Here is a 20,818-nt window from a genome sequence, read left to right as displayed (position 1 = left end):
TTAAACCAGCCTCTTCCTCAAGACCTTCATACACAAGAGAAGCTCAGTTTAATCAATATGAATATGATTTTCACTTGTAACTAATGGCATTCATGTAGTGAGACTGCTGGAAACATCTGTGGCTATGAAAAAAAGAAAAAGCTGTCCAATAAAGAATTAAACCTGAACTTTGACTTCATGTCCAAAGATCAAATAAACTTTTCCTCCTCTAAAACATTTTCCTCTAAATATGACCCATAGTTGCCTGAGAAGGTTTATAAAATAACAGAACAACAACAAAAAAAAACATATTATCACATCAGAGTCATACCAGCTAAGATTTAAAGATTAACTGTATGAGAAATTCAGGTATATGAACATTTCATGTATAATCTTTAATCTGTGACATATTTAAATCAATTTGATTTTCAGTCTGAGGAACTTATCTTCCTTGGAATTTTGTTTTCCTTGATTCTTTGCATTCTTTACACAGGTACATAAACTTATATTCTAAAATGAGTCAGGACTATGAAAAAAAGAATAAAGTTAACTGTGCACTAAAGAATTAAACCTATCTTTCTGGACTTTGACTTCATGTCCAAAGGTCAAATAAATTTTTCCTCCTCTAAAACATTTTCCTCTAAATATGACCCATAGTTGCCTGAGATGGTTTATAAAATAACAGCACAACAAAAACCATATTATCACATCAGAGTCATACCAGGTAAGGTCTAAGAACTGCCTAAAAAATACCCTCTTTTTGTAAGATCATATTCTAATAATTCACTGCTAAGTAGAATTCTATCAAGTCACAGGCAAGACTGCTAATAATATTAAGGAAATATTAGCCTCAATGACCCATGTTATCATTCAGATACTAGGTGTCCCCCAAAAAAATTCATGTGTGAGACAATACAAAAAAGTTTAGAGGTGAAATGATTGGGCTATGTTTTAACTCAATCAGTATGTTAATCAGTATATTAATCCCCTGATAGAGATTAACTGGTGGGTATAGTATAATATAGGCAGACAGGGTATGGCTGGAGGAAGTGGGTCACTGGGGCATGCCTTTGGCTTATACATTTTGTTCTTAGAGGAGAAGTCTCTCTGCTTCCTAGTTCTATGTCCTGAGCTGCTTTCCTCTACCATGATGTTCTCCCTCACCTTGGGCCTAGAATAATGGAGCTGACTGTCTTTGAACTGAGACATTGAAAACTGTGAGCCCCAAATTAACTTTTCCTCCTCTAAAACTGTTATCAGGTCTTTTGGTCCTAGCAGCAAAAAAGGTGACTAAAACAACCCATAAATCTACCACACATAAGAATGCAGTTTAAGTCTTCGTGTCTTGGCAACTACATGGTGCCTAAAAGCCAAAATATCATCCCCTGATAGAAAAGTCAAAATTAGTTACAGAAGAACAAAGCTTTGGATTAAATAAAATAGATCATGTATCACTTTTTTTCAAAGTATACATTATATTAGATAATGAATATCAAAACTTTAAAATGATGCCTAAAAGGCTAGGCATAATATAGATCCGTTTGTGACAAAAATATTAGCCTTTTCACATGGCAGTAACAGAATCAAGAGTATCTTTATTTAAACCCTACCACTGTCCACTCCCTGGGAGAACTTAATCAAATTCAGAGTCTCAGTTTATTCATTTCTAAAAAACAGAGAATATCTATGTTTCAGTATTATAGAGACATTAAATGAGAAAATGTGTGAGACACTAAGCCTAGGGCACAGCACACAGTAAATGTGCAAACTTTTCTTTTCTCTTCACATAAATACAGTAACCCAAATACATAAAGCATAGACTGTTGCTCTACTACTCTAGATGTTATCAAGTCTTGATTCTTACTTGGATCAGAACCTTTTTTAATATAGGAAATAAGTTTATTATTGATCATCTCAACCTAAAACCACTACACCTGGTCTGACCATGAAAAAAACATCAGAAAAATACATGATGACAAGCATTGTACAAAATACCTAACCAGTACCCTTCAAAACTGTCAAGGCTGAGTTGGGGAATATAGCTCAGTGGGAGAGTCCTTGCCTAGCACGGGCTATGCTCTAGGTTCAATCCCTATACCACAACAGAACAAAAACTATCAAGGTTTAGTAAAAACAAGTCTGACAAACTGTCATAACCAAGAATATCCTGTGGGCTGGGGTTTTGGCACTGTGGTAGAGCACTTGCCTAGTATGCATGAGGCACTGGACTCTATTCTCAGCACCATAAATAAATAAATAATAATGTCCATCAACAATTAAAAAAAAAACTAAAATTAAAAAAAAAGAAGACCCTAACATGACCCTAACGTGTATTAAAGGTAATACAGCATCCTGGATCAAACCCTGGAATGGAGAAAGGAGATTAGGTAAAACTAAGGAAATTCAAGTTTGAATTATAGTTAATATAAAATGAGTTCATTATTGTATCAAATGTACTACAACAATAGGAGAAAGTGGGTATGAGGTATATGGGAACCCTTTACTATCTTTACAATTTTTCAGTAGAACTAAAACTGTTCTAAAATAAAGCTTATTTTAAAAATAAAAACACCCCTTAGGAGAAAAAATAAACTAAGAATTTACGAATTTACAAGGACACAATCCAACCAAATCATGGCATCACCACAACTCATGTATTTTCTGGAAAACTGTATTTTACACTTATAAGAGAAATTTTTAAAAGGAAATAATATAAAATACCAAGGTATTACTATGATAATACTTTCGGCCTCACAGATTTCTCTGAAAGAGTTTTCGGAAGTCTATGAGTCCCAGAAACATACTTTAAGAAGATTCCCAAGCAACTGGAATTATAAGATTTCTGGTTAGGAATTCTGCTAACACACTGTGTAAACCACTGGCCATTTCTCTTATTTTTTCAAAACTAACTTTTTCTTTAGCTAAGCTCCCCAAATTTACTGAAGAGTTCCATTATATACCTGACAGATTTTTTATATTGTATTTTTCAAGTTTCTAATAAGAACAATGGAAGTTGGAGATAGAAAAGAAAGAGGAGGAGGGAAAAGAAGAAGAAAATAGAATCTTTAGTGCCTATTTGGAAAGTTCAATTACAAATAATGCAGTACTACTAACTTTCAGAAGTTAAGGAAGATACATGCAAAATACAACATAAAGTATACCCATCAAATTGTTTTCATCTTTTTAAAATGTCACCTTTAGTAGAAGTTTCAACAAAGTTGTAAAATGGCAGAAAGAATAACAGTCTAGAAAACAAAATACTTAAAAAAATGTAGGTTGGTTGGTTTGCTTTCTTGCTTAAATACAAGTCACAGTTATTCTCTTAAGTCCTCATTTTTTCTAAGCCAGTTAGGATACTAATTTACATACCTATTGAATTAAAAGATCTAGGCAATGAATATATGTGATTGCTTTTATAACAGGAAGACAATCAACATTATATGCTACCTGATAACTATACACAATTCCATCTATAAAGTATTCTTGCCTAGAAAAATCTGAATTTGAATGTGGCCAAACCTCTACTATCCTACTCTAATTTGCAAGAAATATAGGGAACCAAGGAATATATTAAATAATAACCATAGAAGGAAAACCAATATTATAGGAAACTCTAAAGAACAAACAACTTTGTTTCTCAATAAATTAAAAAGGAATATTTAAAACACATGAAAGGGAGACTTAAAAGGTTCATAAAGACCTAAGTGACATATCAATCAAAACAAATGACAATATACTATAAAGAGAATATTTGAGATAATCAGAGAAGTTTAATTTTTAGGGATAATGATGTATTTATGGTTGAATTTTTGAAGAAAAGTACTTATATTTTAGAGCTATATGTCAAAATACTTTTGAATAAAATCCTATCTAAGATTTGCTTAAAAAAATTATGATTTGGGAGAATGAGAACATAGATGAAACAAAACTGACCTGAGTTGAAAACTGTTGAAGAAGATGGGTGACAGGTATATGAGGTTACATTATAATAGACCATCTATTTTCTTAATTCAGTATAATTAAAATTAATTGATATTTTCCATAACAAAAGGTTCAAGAAAATTAGTCTCTATTCAATTAACTGACCATGTGATTTAATATAAAACATTAGCAAGCAGCTATTCAAGCAGCTATTAAGTTATTTTAATATGAGAGAATGAGTATGTAGGTAATAAATTGGTGACTAAAATTTTTGCATTTTATTATTTTACTTGAGGAAGATATCTTAAACTTAAGAATTCTCATAACTTATGACTTCAATCAAGCTGGCAACTCTCAAGACGAGATGCCATACAATACTTTGAATTATCCAGCAATATGACCCAATTCCAATAGAGTGGGTTGCTCCAGAGGTTAGTACTGACTCTTGTAAGCAGAAAAATAGCCTCCCAAAGATATCCACATCCTAATCCTTAGAATCATGAATGTTACCTTATCTGGAAAAAGGGACTTTGCAGATGTGATTAAATTAAGGAGCTCCAAATAGACCGGCTGTATGATTATCTGAGTGCACTATCTCAGTGGGCCCAATGTAATTACAAGGGTCCTTATAAAAGGGAGGTCAAAGGGTCAAAGAAAGAAGAAGGAAATGTGAAAACAAAAGCCAGAAGCTAGAGTGATATATGAAGGGGCCATTAGCCAAGGAATGAAATCAACCTCTAAACACTGATAAAAGCAAGGAGACATTCTCTCTCAAAGCCTTTAGAAGGAACACAATCCTGCCAACCCCCTTCTTTTAGACTTCTGAATTCAAGTACCGTTAAGATAATAAATTTGTGTTGCTTTAAACTACAATAGCAATAGGAAACTAGTACAATGACCAATGGTAAAATTTAAAAGAGGATTAGTAATTAGCATATAGATAATTTATAACTGGACTTGAAGGAATGTCTTAAAGATCAATTATTAAATAAATCAATTATTAAATAAATATATGCTAAAATAATGACAAAGCTAAACTAATAGTATTTATAAAAAGAAAATAAAAATAGCAACAGAATTCCATTAAATTACATGTACACACATACAAGCTCCACAATTTTGCCCAATGTTATAGCCAGATTCCTTAGAATATGATTTAAAGTTTTTATTAAACACTAATAATATATCAATCTTACTTTATAATCACTAAATCTGAGTAATCATCAATAACCTAGTATATATATAAAATCAAAGTTTCAAGAGATTGGATCATCTAAGCTCATTAGTAAGATGCTCATTGATGAAGTTCTAGGAATTGCTGAACTAAATCATCTTTACAGTTCATTACACTTTAAAAAACCTTGGATTCAAAGCACTCAGTTGCAATTAGGATCTTAAATATTTCCTCAATTCAGTCCTTTATAAAATACTACAGATTCATACATATTTTAAAAACTTTCATTCTTTTCTGGAGTCATTTGTATAATAAATTTTTAATACAATAAAAAATTTGTCTTCTAATTGACTTTATAATATACAGCTCCCCTGTACCAAGATATTTAATTTAATCACTTGCTAACTTTCCTCTGATAACAACTTTCCTTAAGATAAGGAATATATTTAATACAAAGCACCATCTATATTCTTGTCAAGAAAAATCTGAATTCAAATCTGAGAAACATCCAAGTGATTCTATTCTGAAAGGCAGGCATATAGTCATCATCTCAGTGGTATATTATTCAGTACAGACTGACTTCAATTTTGCCACTTAGTTGTGAGAAGATCCTTGAGCCTAGTTCTCTATCTCTGAAAGTGGGGATAAATAAATATCTCCCTTTAATGGCTATTATAAAGACAGTCTAATAAATAATACTCTTAGAAAATGCCAACCTCTTATTAATAATGACTTTTTTCTTTTTTTGAGTGCTGGGGATCAAACATAGGACCTCACACATGATAGGCAAGCACTCTATCTCTGAGCTGCACCCCCAGCCCTATTATTGACATTTTTATTATCAGTAGCAGATCAAACTATTTAAGCTAAAGAAAGTCCATCTGCTTTAAAAAAGATGATGTTTATAATAAAAAAAATAGACATCATGTTCTAAAGAAAAGGTTTATTCTTAACTCTTTTCTGAAATCACAGTAAAAATGAAATAACCTACCATCAGTTTTCCATTTATAGTTACTCTTGACAATAATCATAAGTTATCTTCACTCCCATTTTATTCTCTACTAACAAATGATTACTTTAAAGTTTAACTTTTCTTTTGATCACTTAAGCATCCAAAAAACATCTGAACCAGAAATTCCAAAAAGGTTGGGAACAATACAAGTCAGCAAACCTGCATTTTGCTATTACTCATTAAACTGTTTGCACATTGGAGCCTGAACAAAGCACATCCACTACATCAAAATCTATAAACACCTCAGTATATTAACTCTCATCTCCCTAGCAAACTGAAAGACAGAAAGTTGGCCTCTGCCTTACTCCAACAACATAGATTTATCAAAGAACCTGTCACCTAACAAATTAATAAAGCTACCAGTTGACTACTGAGAAGCACTTTACTCTAGGTAACAAAAATATTTCTAATAGTCTATAAATCAATATTTAATGGAATCACTCAAAATTCACAAGATAATTGAAAACAAAATTATTCTGTAGTCAAATCATTTTGTACAATGACCAATCGATTAATCTATCCTAATGGTATATTTTTAAAAATTTATAGGTAATATGTACTTATCCACTACCCCTGCTTATTTTAATTTCAGAATATAATTCAATCATGATCACAAATAGCAATGTTTATTAAACTTTCATCTTTTTGTAGAAAAAAAAATACACATGGTGGGCTGGGATTGTGGCTCAGTGGCAGAGCATTTGCCTTGCACATATAAGGCACTGGGTTCAATACTCAGCACTACATTAAAAAATAATAAATATTGGTCTGAAGTTTTCTTTTTTTGATGTATCTTTGCCAGGTTTTGGAGTCAGGGTGATGTTGGCCTCATAGAAAAAGAGGTAGCACTTCCAAATCATTCTATTTCCTGAATTAAATTGAAGAGTATTGGTATTAGTTCTTTTTTAAAGGTCTTATAGAACTTGGCTGTATATCCATCTGGTCCTGGGCTTTTCTTGGTTGGTAGACTTCTGATGGTGTCTTCTATTTCGTTGCTTGAAATTGATCTGTTTAAATTGTGTATATCCTCCTGGATTCAATTTGTGCAAATCATATGACTCTATTTGCAGGTAAATGGATGAAGTTGGAGAAGATAATGATAAGTGAAGTTAGCCAGTCCCAAAAAACCAAATGCCAAATGTTCTCTCTGATATTAAGAGGCTGATTCATAGTTGGGTAGGGAGGGGGAACAAGGGAAGAACTCTAGATGAACTCTAGATAGGGCAGAGTAGTGGAAGGAGAAGAGAGGGAGCACAGGGTTAGAAATTATGGTGGAATGAGATGGACACATTATCCAAAGTACATATATTAAGACATGAATTGGTATGAATATACTTTGCATACAACCAGAGATATGAACAAATTGTGTTCTATATAATATGAATTGTAATGCGTCATATATAATGCATATGTAATGCATCACCATCATAATTAAAAATTAAATAAATGAAATAAAGGTATTGTGTCAATCTACAACTGAAAAAATATTTTGAAAAAATATATACATGGCAATTGCCTTAATTCTTATTTTAACTGTTTCATTCAATCTGCTTGCTCAAAGCTCCATGTAACTTGAGATTAGAGGTATTTTATTTCCTAAACTGTTAACTTTCTCTTGATTTCACTAAAGACAAAAAATATTTTGAAGAAAATAACACAAACTATTATATCAGTATGGGCTGCATTCTGCACTACATGGCTGGGAAGGTAGGGAAAATGTGAGATGGAGCAGAAATATCAGAGAACTGAATACACTACATTCCAACAAGCTTTAAACTATCTTTAATTCTCATATCAACAGAGGAATTAAACCATTACTTTTAAAATACTTTTTTAAAAGTTTTTTTTAAAATACATTTTAAGAACAAAATCAAGGCTTACATGAAATGCTTTACAGCCGCAGGTATACTTATTATACTATATTTGAACTACTCACCGAAGTTCGGTCAGGTTCTCCATCTGTCAAACCTGCCTCCATAATGGAAGAAGATAGATTTATGCTTCTCTTTCCATTAAGATTTATGCTTCTCTTTCCATTAATCTTTAGCCATTCTATAAGTCTGGAAATCCTAGAAGAAAATCACATGGATTAGGAGAGGTATGAAACTGTTAAGTAGAATATAAACTATTAAGTATACAAAATGGGGAGAAATTATTTAAGGCTGCTAATGGGAAACTTCTTAACAACAACAACAAAAAAGGATATGTACTTGAAGAATGGTAAAGGTTCAGAGAAAAATGACAGAAAAAAAAGCAGTCCAAGTGAACAGGAAAAACTAAGAAGAATGTCAAACCAATGAAACTGTCTAAAACTTGAAAAGATACTTAAATAATTTCATTTGACTCTACTTGTAATCAAGTAAAATTAATTTTTCATGATTACATTGGTGAAAACTAAAAAGTATGCTAAAATCCAACATGGAAGATATTCTCATACACTATTGTGATGAGAATATGAATCAGAATGACGTTTTTGGAGGATAACTGTTTCATTTTGATTTTGGAGGAAAGAATGAAGAAACTCATGTTTATTAAGCATACATGCTGTGCCAGGTACCACATTCAATGCTCCCATTCATTCCATTAATAAAATTTCCCTGGGAAGTAGGTATTTTTATAATGTTTTATTATGTGTTATAATTACACATAATAGTGGGGTTCTCTGTAACTTATCTGTATATGCACATAACAATTTGCTCCATTTCATTCCCCAATACTTCCCCTTTTCTTCTGCTCTCTTCCCTTGATTCCTCCTCTTCTATTCTACTGGTCCTCTGTATATTTTTGGAGGAAAATTTAAAATACCTATGCTTTCCTCCAGTAATTTCAATAGAAATTTTCCCTCAGATAAATAAATGTACAGAGATTTCTAAACACATTCAACAAAGTAATAGATAATATGAGAAAAAGATAGAAACAATCTTATTGTCGATTGTTAGGAACTTCCTTAAGTTATATTACAGAAATAAAATGGAATAGCGGTTTAAAAAAAAAAAAAAAAAGGTAGATGTGTATATACCAAACTAGAAAGAAGACTATGACATGTTAGGTGGAAAAAGCAAATAACAGCATAACATATAAAAGACTTTTTGTTTTCACATTTTTCTGTGTTTACCATGTGTACATATTCCTTTTATACTTATTTTTATTTCCAAAAGTCTTAGAAGTCTCTCTTTCCAAGTCTTTTTTTCATTTCAACTTTTTAACAAAATTCCTAGCTTGAATACCTGTAGTAACTATATGGATGCAGACATCTCCATAGTTACTCCTTTAAAACACCTAAAAAAAGCCAAGCCATCTAATCAGTAGACTTTCAGTCATTTGTCAAGAGTTCCAAGAGCAGTTTCTGCAAATGTGAAAAGCTGAAGCCCTTTGGAGGGATGGAACTAGGTTGCTTTGATAGAACCAGTAAGATTGGGCTGGGGTTGTAGCTCAGTGGTAGAGCACTTGCCTAGCATATGTGAGGCACTAGGTTCAATTCTCAGCACCACGTATAAATAAATAACTTAAATAAAGGTCCATTGACAACTAAAAGAAAAAAATTAAAAAACAAAGATTAGCCCAAGAGACTACTCTTTCAGTTTCAGAAATTTTAAGGAGGGCTTTCCTCATTGTATCTATTCCAATACATTGTAATTATTTGGTCTCATGAACCAATTCTCTTAAGGAGAGAGACTGCATTTTATTAATTTATCCAGTTTTAATTCCAGGTAGATGTTTAATAACTTTTATTGCACTGAGCCAATACTATCAACTCAATTATCTAGATGCGCAAATAAAATACGAAACAGCAGATAATCGAACTTTATGTTTATGGGATACACACTGAAATTAGCATTGAATAGTGAGAGACACATTATAGAAATTTGCAGTATTAAAAACAAAAATCAAACCTCCTCAGGAAGTTTCTACTTCAAAAACTGTTACCAATTTTCTCATCCTATTTCCTTTTAGCAATTCATTCATCCCTAGGTATTATACTTAGAATACATCAATGAGCAAAATGAACAAAAAACAAAATACTACTCTCATAGAAATTATATTCTAGGAAAGGAAGACAAAGAATATACAAATTAGTAAATTATATAATATATGAAAAAATAGTAAGTGCAGTCAGGTGCTGTAGTGCACAGCTGTAATTCCAGCTACTCAGGAGACAGAGACAGGAGGATCAAGTTTGGGGCCAGCCTAGACATGTTATTGAAATCTCTCAAAATAAAATAAGCTGGGCATTGTGGCACACACCTATAATCCTAGTAGCTTGGGAGGTTGAGACAGGAGGATTGCAAGTTCAAAGCCAGCCTCAGGAAAAATAAGGCACTAACAATTCAGTTGAAACTGTCTCTAAATAAAATACAAAATAGGGCTGGGGATGTGGCTCAGTGATCAAGTGCCCCTTAGTTCAATCCCCAGTACTCCAAAACAAACAAACATACAAACATACATACACACACACACACACACACACACACACACACACACACACACATAAATATCAAAAGTGGTTGGTAGTGTAGCTCAGTAACAGAGCACTTGTCTATGCCTAATATATGTAAGGCCCTGGGTTAAATCTAGCATGACAAAAAAAGAAGGAAGAAAGAGGTGGAGGAAGAAAAGTAAAGAAGGGGGGTGGGGAGCAGGCTAAAACAAACCAGATATTAAAGGATTATAATTTTAAATAGAAATAATGGTCATGGTGGATCACTGAAAAAGTGACCTCTAATCAAAGACTTGAAATAAGGGAAATTTTTTCAATTCAGAGGGAATTGCCAGTGCAGAAGTACTAAGGTGGGAGTATAACTTGTAAGTTTGAGGAATATCAAGGGAGAAATGTAACCAGAACATTGTAAGCTAAGAGAAGAGCAGAAGATGTGTTACAGTAACTACAATGGGAGAAGAGTAGAAATTGGAAGTGCAGCTAAAACGCTATTGTACTACTCCAGAAAAAACAATGTATTAACAGCATGAAGATGAGTGCAATAAAGATACTGAAGAGTAGTAGAATTCTTCATGTATTTCGAAGATTTTATGAAGGATAGACTCAGAGTATGAAAGAAAAAGGAATTGAGAATGAACATGAATTTTGGTTTCAATGACTAGAAGGACTAACGGTCATAAAATGGCATAGGGAAGGCTGCTCTTTCTTTAAAGGGCTAAGGCTGAGGACATGGATTAGAAATTTAGTTTAGGGAGTAAGTATGAAACATCTATTCCACATTCAACTGGATATTTTGAGCAAACAGTTGGATATAAGAGTTGGGAGCTCAGGAAAAAAGTGTCTAAACTAGAGATAAAAATTTGGGAGTTGTTATATTGAGATAAAAATTTGGGAGTTGGCATTTAAAGCCATAGATTAGATTAGATCATGTGGAGAATGGATAGCAAAGGATGGATTTCAGAACTTCTTAGGTTTATGTATCTCACCTTAACATTTAACCCATTTTTGAATTTATCAAAAAAATTTAAGTTAAACAGATTAGATATAAATGGAAATAAATTAGTATACAAATACTAAAAAAGATATTTGAAGAAAGTACTATGGGAGCTCAGAGAAAAGCAAAATGCTTAGGGGAAATACACTGCATGGAAGTTCACCACTACCAAGTTACTGATATCTTAGAATACAGAACTGTAACCAACATTTAATACCAAAACATAAGTCTGGCGATGTATCTCTATTCTCGAGTGCTTTGTGGAATCATTCATAAAAAGCAAAGTGCACCTATCCTACTGTATTAAGTAAGAAAAAAATGGTTATAACTCTTTCATCCACACTGTGGTATTTATTACTTTTCCATCCACACTGTAGCATTTAGAATGGGGAGAATTTTAAGTATCAAACTACAGAGATTTTATCAATGGGTGCTTCATCTTGATTAATCCTATTGGTTCTCAAAGATTTCTTTTCAATTCAAAGTTCTCTCTCCACTTCGGGGAAGTTTTCTTCAGTTTCTTTGGTCACTTATTTCTTCCTTTCCATGTTCTCTTCTTTCTGGCTGGAATTTTTATTAAGCACATGTTGGGCCTCCATATTTCTGGGTTTAAGTTTGATATTACCCGATCTCATTTATTTGTATTTTTGTGTACTACACAAAAACTTTATTTCCTAGATCACCAACTTGTCCAATTACCAACTTGAGACCATTCCATTTCTCAGTCCACCCACTGACTTTTAACTTTTTTCTTAAACTAAAACTCTTAATTCCCTGTTTAAACATTAGTCTGTCTATTCTTGTTTCATGTTTGCAGTATTCTTTTGAGACTTAGTACATAGTCAGATTTTCTTTTAAGTAGCTACTGCTCAGTGCTCTTCTGTCCAGGAACTCCCATTTCCTCTGAAGTCATTTTCGTTCTGTTGTCTTGACTCTTCCCCTTTATGCTGTTTTCCACAAGTGTCTAGTGATCCTTAGTGTCCTTTCATATTTACAAATGAATAATCTGCAGATAAGCCTACCAGGTGTTTCTCTAGCAAGATTATACCCTTCTATTTTTAGGTATCAATGGGAAAGGACTGTTGGATTATTATAAATGAATTAATTTCTCCTTGGTCATCTTTCATTTTAATGTTTTTTTAATAAATATTCAGGCTTTGATACTTTTAAGCGTGTGTACCTGATGTAAAGACAGTCAGCTGGGTGCAGTGCCACACACTTGTAATCACAGAGGCTCAGGAGATTGAGGCAGAAGGATCTCAAGTTCAAAGAAGTCTCAACAACTTATTGAAGCCCTAAGCAACTTGATGAGACTCTGTCTCAAAATAAACAATAAAAAGGGGTGGGGATGTGTCTCAGTGGTTAAGCACCCCTGGGTTCAATTCCTGGTACCCAAAAAAGACTTTTAGTCAGTCATGTACATTTCAGTGGTTTGCTCCCCATGTTCCACAATACATGACTAAGCAGGAAATATTTTTGTTAGGTATTTTTCATTTATTAAGGGGAAACAGATATAGTACATCCATGTAGCACATAGGTAAGCAAACTGTAGGGCCAGATAGTAAACAGGTTTTACTTTAGACTGCAGGCCTCAGGATCTCTACTCCAACTACTTACCTCTGCTGTTGTAGCATGAAAGTATCGATAGCTAACATGTAAACAAATGAGCCTGAGAAACTATATTTATAAAAACAGTAGTAAAGCACATTTTGGTCATCCTGTTGTAATGTTTCAGATTAGAATTGTAGGTGTAAGCTATATCTGCTGACATTTTAAAGGAATCTTTCCTGGTGAGTCTAACACTTGCCATCACACTTTTTCTCCTGTTTAGTTCCTTTATGTATATGCCTGAACCCTAAAGTAAGCTTCTTCCTTTACTCACAATATGTCTATTTTCTTTATTGTTTTCCTTAAGCAGCATGTCCCTGTACTTTTTGATCTTAGCTTCTGAATTCTTCTCCATAGGACTATCTTCTTATTATTGCCTTTGAACGATTTTTTTCCCCCGACTTTTTTGTTCTCTTAAAGTCTAGCCAGGCTACATAAGGAATTGGGCACACAAAATCACTTTTATTGTAACTTTGTGACTCAGGATACAAGAAGTACAGTTAGGACAAGATCATATTTTGATTCTCCAGTAACAGGAGAGAATCTCATACAATATCACTCCCCATAACTTGCAGAAATGGTAGCATATATTAAGAATGATTTATTTTTATATGAAAAATATATGATGTTGACAGAATACAAATAATATAGCAGAGTAAAGTCTCAGAATGAAGAGGGAAGTGTTGAGAGCACATTTAATTTTTAAAGACATGAATGTATTATATTCTTAGTGGTGGACATGTGATAAAAGTCCAATAAAATGTTAGGCACTGAATGCCAGACAGATGTTTCTCAAATGATTTTTTTAAGCAAGGGTTTGATTTTACAGTAAAATCATAAGAGGATATATGATTTGCTGTAGTTATAAGCACATTATATTTTAAACAGATCATTCTCAAAAGTTTTACATAAACAAAATAGTATTGAAACCACATATATAAGGAATTCAGTATATAAAGCAAAAGTCACAAAATATGAGGCAACTGGCTCTGATTTGGATTTTTAAAAAAAGGTTTAGGGCTGGAAAGTTAGCATTATGGTAGAGTATTTGCCTATCATGAGCAAGGTCAGGATCTGATTCCAAATAGTTGGGAAGGAAAATGATTTTTTAAAGTATTTTAAAAATGAAAAACTGTATGGGCTGGGGATATGGCTCAAGCGGTAGCACGCTCGCCTGGCATGTGTGCAGCCCGGGTTCGATCCTCAGCACCACATACAAACAAAGATGTTGTATCCTCTGAAAACTAAAAAAATAAATAAATATTTAAACTCTCACTCTCTTTCTCGCTCTCTAAAAAAAAAAAAATGAAAAACTGTATATAACAATATGGATTTAGGACTTGTCTTGAAATTATGGAAGACCTGGCAACATTGAGCAGTAACTAGAGATTAGCAGAAACCTTCCACTTTACAAGGGGCAGGTATTCTCCAGTTTGCACCCACCTCTCACAATGTATTTGTATCTGTACCTTCATTGCTGCACTCATTTTTGTTACTTGTGTGAATCCTGTGAGTAGATTCTGATTACTGACTTAAAGTACCTGTAACAGAATCCTTTTTAAAAGAAATGTTCAATAGTATACACAAATGCTTTAAATTTAGCAACTCTATATGATCCCATTTTAATTTATTCTGTTACCATCCTTTCTGTGACTGTTTTCTACCTATGCTTCTGAGCTCATCTAATAAGTCTTTACTCTTATAGTAAGGATTTATTCTGTCAGTTCTTCCATTTCCATATGCTTGAACTTTCCTAGTAATAGGCCCTTTCTCACTTCATATGGTCTTTGTCATATATTCTCCTCTCCCACCCTGCTACCTTCTTCTTTTTGTACCTTACAAATTTAAAAATATAAAAAAATCATTTCTAGATTGTAAGTTATAGTTTGCTGACCTTCTCATCCTCTGACCTGTCTTAAAGCTACCCTCTTATGACTTTTTGCTTCCACTGGAAGATTTCTCAACAGTGTTCATGCATTCATGTACTTCCTCTGCCTTCACACCTACATGTTATACTGGTTCTCTCTCCAAATTATAAGCATAGATCTGATCGTGTCAATTTATGTCAGGAAACTTAAGTTGTTCTCATTAAAGAATTTAAAATCTTCCCTTGGTGTTTGACGGTAATGATGATTTTGCTTATACTTGCCTTTCTCAGTTATTTCTTGCTTTTCCCGACCCTTTGTCTCAGCCAATTCATTATTCTCCATACATGCTAGTGCTTTCATATTCTGATATTTCTCCCACTTTCTTCCTTCTTGAGAATTGAGAATGTTTCCTTTCCGTAACAAAATCTAACCCACCCTATGAAGGCCAGGTCACATATTACCTTCTTCATAAAGCCTTCCTTTACTTCCCCTAACTGGAAGTATTTTCTTTTCTTGAACTTCTTAAGTTCATAAGTCACATGTTATTATCTACTTTAAATTATTTAAATTTGTCTATATAACAGTTTATGTACCTATCTTCCCTATAAGTTTATTAATTGTAACATCTGTTTTATGCTTTTTATAATACTTTTATAACCTCTTGCCCTGAATGATTAACACCCATGGACTTGAAAGCACAAGTCTTTTTTCAAGGACTATATAGCTAAAGATTTTAAAAATTACCTAAAAGGATGGATGTTAGGAACAGAAGCCTGCACTTTAAATGGTGATCATCAAAGATCAGATACAATCAGAAGACATATTTTATTTAATCTTCACAAAGTTTGGCTAATGTTTGGACTTACTAAACAGTTCACCAACTATTGTTTACTTAGTCACTTCAAAAGTGGTTCTTTATTGGTCAGGTCCCTATAGATTTTTAAGTTTTTTTACCTCAACTTTGGTAATTAACTTGCTGTAAAACAGATGATTTGTGACTACAAATGCTTCTTGATTTAAAATGGGATAATGTACCAATAAACCCTTAAGTTGCAAATACCCTCATCTGAAAATGCATTTAATACACCTTACCTACTGAACATTACAGCTTATCCTACCCTACCTTAAACAAGCTTGGAACACTTCTATTAGCATACAAGTGGACAAAGCCTATTTCATAATAAATTACTGAATAGCTTGTATAATTTATTGAATATTTACTGAAAGTGAAAAACAGAATTGTTATTTTACTATAACTTCACATTACTGTAAAGTAAAAAAAATCATTAAGTAGAACTATCATTAAATTGGGGACTGTCTGTATTTCTTGAATAATTATGTGTTGGACACATATACATAAGCATGAGTTTTGTATGCCTTATTAATATTCTCTTGAGTTCATTCCAATTTATGATTAAAATAAATGCAATACCCTGCCTAACCTTCATTGTCTGGAAATATATATTCCTTTCCAATAAAATTTTCACTTAAGGAACCTTTTTTTATTTTTACTTTTTAGGTTGGGCATGTCAGCAAACTACAGCACATAATTTAAGAATGACTTTTATTTTTGTAAAAGACTGTAAAGAAGGAAAAGGAGAAGGGGGGCTATGGGAGAAAAAAGCACGTTATGACAGAGACTATGTGGTCCACAAAGCCTGAAATACTTTCTAACTGGTCATAGATAAGGAGGATATCTATGTCCCATGGGAATACTCACCAAAGGGTGATCCTGGTAGCATAAGATTTTAATGATAAAATGGATAAAATGGCTCATTCTATGATACCAGGCAGCCTTTCTCCAGTCACTATTACTATTACCCAATGAGTTCATAAACAGAGTAGCCATGGTGGTAGGACTGGAGCTTGGGCTCAGCAACATGGCTTTCCACTCAACAAGGCTGACCTGGTTATAGCCACTGCTAAGGACCCAATTGGCCAGCAGCAGAAACCACCAACATGTACCCAATATGGCACCATTGACCAGGGTCATTATAAAATTACCTGTTCATAACAGATAAAATTGAACTGTTTCCATCATGGAAGGAGCAGCATTTTGTTCCCACTATAATAGATATTGTGGATACAGATCTGCCATCCCTGCATTCAATGTTTCTGTCAAAACTACCATCTGGGGACTTAGAAACTCCTACCCACTATCATGGTATTCCACATAGCATTGCTTCTGAATAAGGAACTCCTTTCACAGCAAATGAAGCACAACAATGAGTCCATGCTTATGGAATTCACTGGTCTTACAGCATTCTCTACTGTCTTGAAGCAACTGGCTTGATAAAAGAGAGGACTGGCCCTTTGAAGATTCAATTATAGAACCAGCTAGATAGCAATATCTTGCTGGGACATGATTCTCCAGGAAGCCATATATGCTCTGAACAAACATCTAATAAAAGGTATTGTTTCTTTCATAGTCAGAATCCGTAGCTCTAGGAATCAGAGGGAAAAAATGGGAGTGACAAGCATCACCATTACCCCTACTACTAGAAAAATTTTTGCTTCTTATCTCAACAACTTAATGCTCAGCTATTCTACAGGTCTTAGTTTCAAGGAAAGGCATACTTCCACCAAGAGACACAATGATCCCACTGAACTGTAGCTTGAAACTACCACCGAGCCACTTTAGGGTCCCTATGCCTCCAAATCAACAAGGAGAAAAAGAGTTACTGTGGTGGCTAAAGTGACTGGTCCCAATTACCCAGGGAAATTAGACTGCTACTCCACAATGGAGGTAAGGAAGGATATTCTAAATTTAGGAGATTCCTTAGGGATCTCTGAGTACTACCACACACTGATTAAAATCAATGGAAAACTACACCAACCCAATCCAGGTAAGACTACTAATCACCCAGATTCTTCCAAAATGGTGGTTTATGTCTCTGCATCAGATCTAAAACCAGTCAGAAGTCAGAAGAGGTAACTGTTGAGGATGAAGGGAATACAGTATGTACTAGAAGAAGGTAGTTACAAACACCTGATATAACTACATGAATAGTTACAGAAATGAGACCTGTAATTCTAATTTTGTTATGAATGTTTGTATATGAATGTATCAATTATATTTTATTTCTTCCCTCTCCTATTCCCTTATAAGATGTACTGACTTTATATCTTAGTATTTTTGAGGTACTATTAACTCTATATCATAGTAGATTTACACAAAGAATGAATATGACCCACAAATTTTACATCTGCTTTTACAAAAGGTTTAGTACATTATTGACAGAATAGTTGTATCATATTATGTAGAAGTATGACCTTGTTATTGTCTTTATTTGGATATTAAGTAGTATATTAATTTACTAGGGCTTCCTTAACAAAGTGCCACCGATGGGATGCTTCAACAATGCATCTGTATATAGATAAGATACAGAGAGATAAGATACTTCCTCATTTGTTTGGAGGCTAGAAGTTCAAGATCAATGCACTGGCAGGTTTGATTTCTTCTGAGGCCTCTCTCTGGTTTGTTGGTGGCCTTCTTTTCTCTATGTCTTCACATGGTCTTTCCTCTGGACACAGCTATACAAATTACTCTGCTTATAAGGACATCAGAAATATTGAATTAGAGAATACCCTAAAGATCTCATTTTAACTTTAACTCTTCAAAAGGCCCTGTGTCCAAAAACAGTCACATTCTGAGGTACAGCAGATTATAACATCACTATGAATTTGGAGAGGGAAGGATAGCGTGGTTTTAGGAGATATATACAGATGCCAAGTTGGCAAGGGATGAACCATGATGGTTAGTTTTATATGTCAACTTGGTTAAGCTGGAATACCAAATGTTTGGTCAAACACCAGTCTAGATATTGTCGTGAAGGTATTTTTTAGACATGACTAACACTTAAATCAGCACAGAGTAAAACAAGTTAACTTCATAATGTCAAGAGACTCATCCAATCAGCCAAAGACTTTTTTAAAAAGAAAATTTAGGTCCTCTAAAGAAGGAATTCTATCCCCAGAGTGCCTTTGGACTCAAAACTCCAATACCAATTCTTCCCTCGGCTTACAGCCTGACAGCCTGTCCTATAAATTCCATACTTGCCAATCCCCCTAACTACATAAGTCAATCCCTTAATATCAGGCAATTGATCAATCTCTTCCCCTGCAGGCACATGCACACAGACTGTCTGTGTTTTCTAGCGAACCCTGAGTAGTTTCATGCAAGTATGTATTCATATCTTATATATATACAGACACATTTGTTTCATCATTCATTCTCAGTACCTTCTGTGCTCTCCTTTATATCACAGAAGATAAAAAGCACTAGATGAGAATTATATTTGTCATACATTTTTGCCTCTGGCTAATGCAATGTACTACACAATATTTAGAAGGTGAGAGAGGGAAAAAAAAAAGACAACAACAAACTTTTCTTCTGATGGCAGTGAACAGACACATGGATTTTGATAGACATGAGGTTTTCACAGTGATCAACAAATGTTCTCCTGTCAGGTAGCCAGGTGGAACAACCAAGCAGCTATAACATTCAGCAGAGATAAACCTGAAGGAATAGTCTTCTATTTCCATATCTCCAACTTTGTCAATAAATTACTAATTTCTTTTTTGCTTGAAGTATCTGCAATAGTTTGTTTTCCTCCACTAACTGGATCTGATCATTTTTTAACAATTAAAGTATATTGTTAATATATATATACATATATATGGTATACTTGGACAGTAATCAGTGCCAATTATAAAAATTAGGCAGGGAGGAATTACATTACATGGGCAGGAATAAGGGAGAATTTTAGATGATAGAGTTGCCTAGAAAGGCCTTTAGGTCTCATTGAAAGGATGCTGAAACAAGAACTCAGAACATGAAGAGGTGAACCACACAAATGTCCAGGCAGAACACTAATCAGCAAACACAAAGACATGGGGTAGAAGAATATGGAGTGTTTGAAAAATAGTCAAGAGATTGCCTTGGTAACTAGAACAAGGAAGAGAATGATGAGCAAAAGAGGACAGAAAGATAACTTAAGTTCCAAATCACAGAAAGTTTGGTAAGAGAAGGACTTGGACTTTTACTCTGAATGAGATGGGAAGCTACCGCTGAAAGGGAAAATTAAGAAATGAAAGGATCTTATTTATGCAGGTTCTCTCTGGATGCTAGTTGAGAATATATTTTAAATTAGAAGGCTACTGCCATAATCCAGGAAAGAGACAATGGTACCTTACAGCAGAATAGTTGCAGATGTGGTAAACAATGTCAAATTCTTTATAAACTTTGACTATAGAGTCAAATTGATTTATTGATGAGCCAGAAAGGAACTCAGCAAGATTTTTGCCCTAAAAAGGATTAAGGAAAAATATTAAAGATCTTCCCTTTCATGTACCTGCAGTGACCTTTGAATGTTCCTGACAGAACATCTAAAGAATAATGACTTCTATGTTGATTTGGCTCACTTAGGGGAACTCAGTTATTTTACTTATCTCAAGGTGAACATCCTCCCTTCTGCAATGTGGCCAGTCCTCTGGGGAATGAAGTGCAGCACTAAGTCATGCAGGCTGCTAGAACAGTACATTGTTTGTTCCAATTTGTATTTAAGGAGTCCCACTGGAAGAAAGACTTTGGGTTCTCACCCATGGAGAGTGCTCTGCCCAGGATTTCCCATGGAGACTCTGAAAAGTTGCCCCAGGACTCCCCAGCTATAAGACTTCAGGGGTTGGTATTTCCCTGATCTGGTGATGTATTCTCTTTATGTCCAGATTCCCTCTCTCTCTCTCTCCCTCCCTCCCGACCCTCTCCCCTTTTTCTCTCCACTCTCCCTCCTCCTTCCTTCTCCCTCATCCTCCTTTGTCCCAC

At 34.0% G+C, this 20,818-nt stretch overlaps 1 protein-coding gene across 4 annotated transcripts in view; it reads right to left on the bottom strand.

Annotated features, from left to right (window-relative positions):
- Osbpl8 (oxysterol binding protein like 8) overlaps positions 1–20,818 on the bottom strand; it is a 159,830-nt gene that overhangs the window by 100,730 nt on the left and 38,282 nt on the right. For 2 of the 4 annotated variants that reach the window (XM_005330437.5, XM_013360826.4), the window contains exon 2: positions 8,023–8,155. In XM_005330437.5, coding sequence (XP_005330494.2) covers positions 8,023–8,064 — 42 coding nt within the window. In that variant the 5' untranslated portion in view covers positions 8,065–8,155. Of the gene's footprint in view, positions 1–8,022; positions 8,158–20,818 lie in introns of those variants that run through there. The other 2 variants (XM_021729918.3, XM_021729919.3) reach the window with 1 other exon arrangement.

Source organism: Ictidomys tridecemlineatus, chromosome 6 (genome assembly GCF_052094955.1).
Source record: "Ictidomys tridecemlineatus isolate mIctTri1 chromosome 6, mIctTri1.hap1, whole genome shotgun sequence".
NCBI classification, from domain to species: domain Eukaryota; kingdom Metazoa; phylum Chordata; class Mammalia; order Rodentia; family Sciuridae; genus Ictidomys; species Ictidomys tridecemlineatus.
This window is presented reverse-complemented; position numbering and strand designations above follow the sequence as displayed.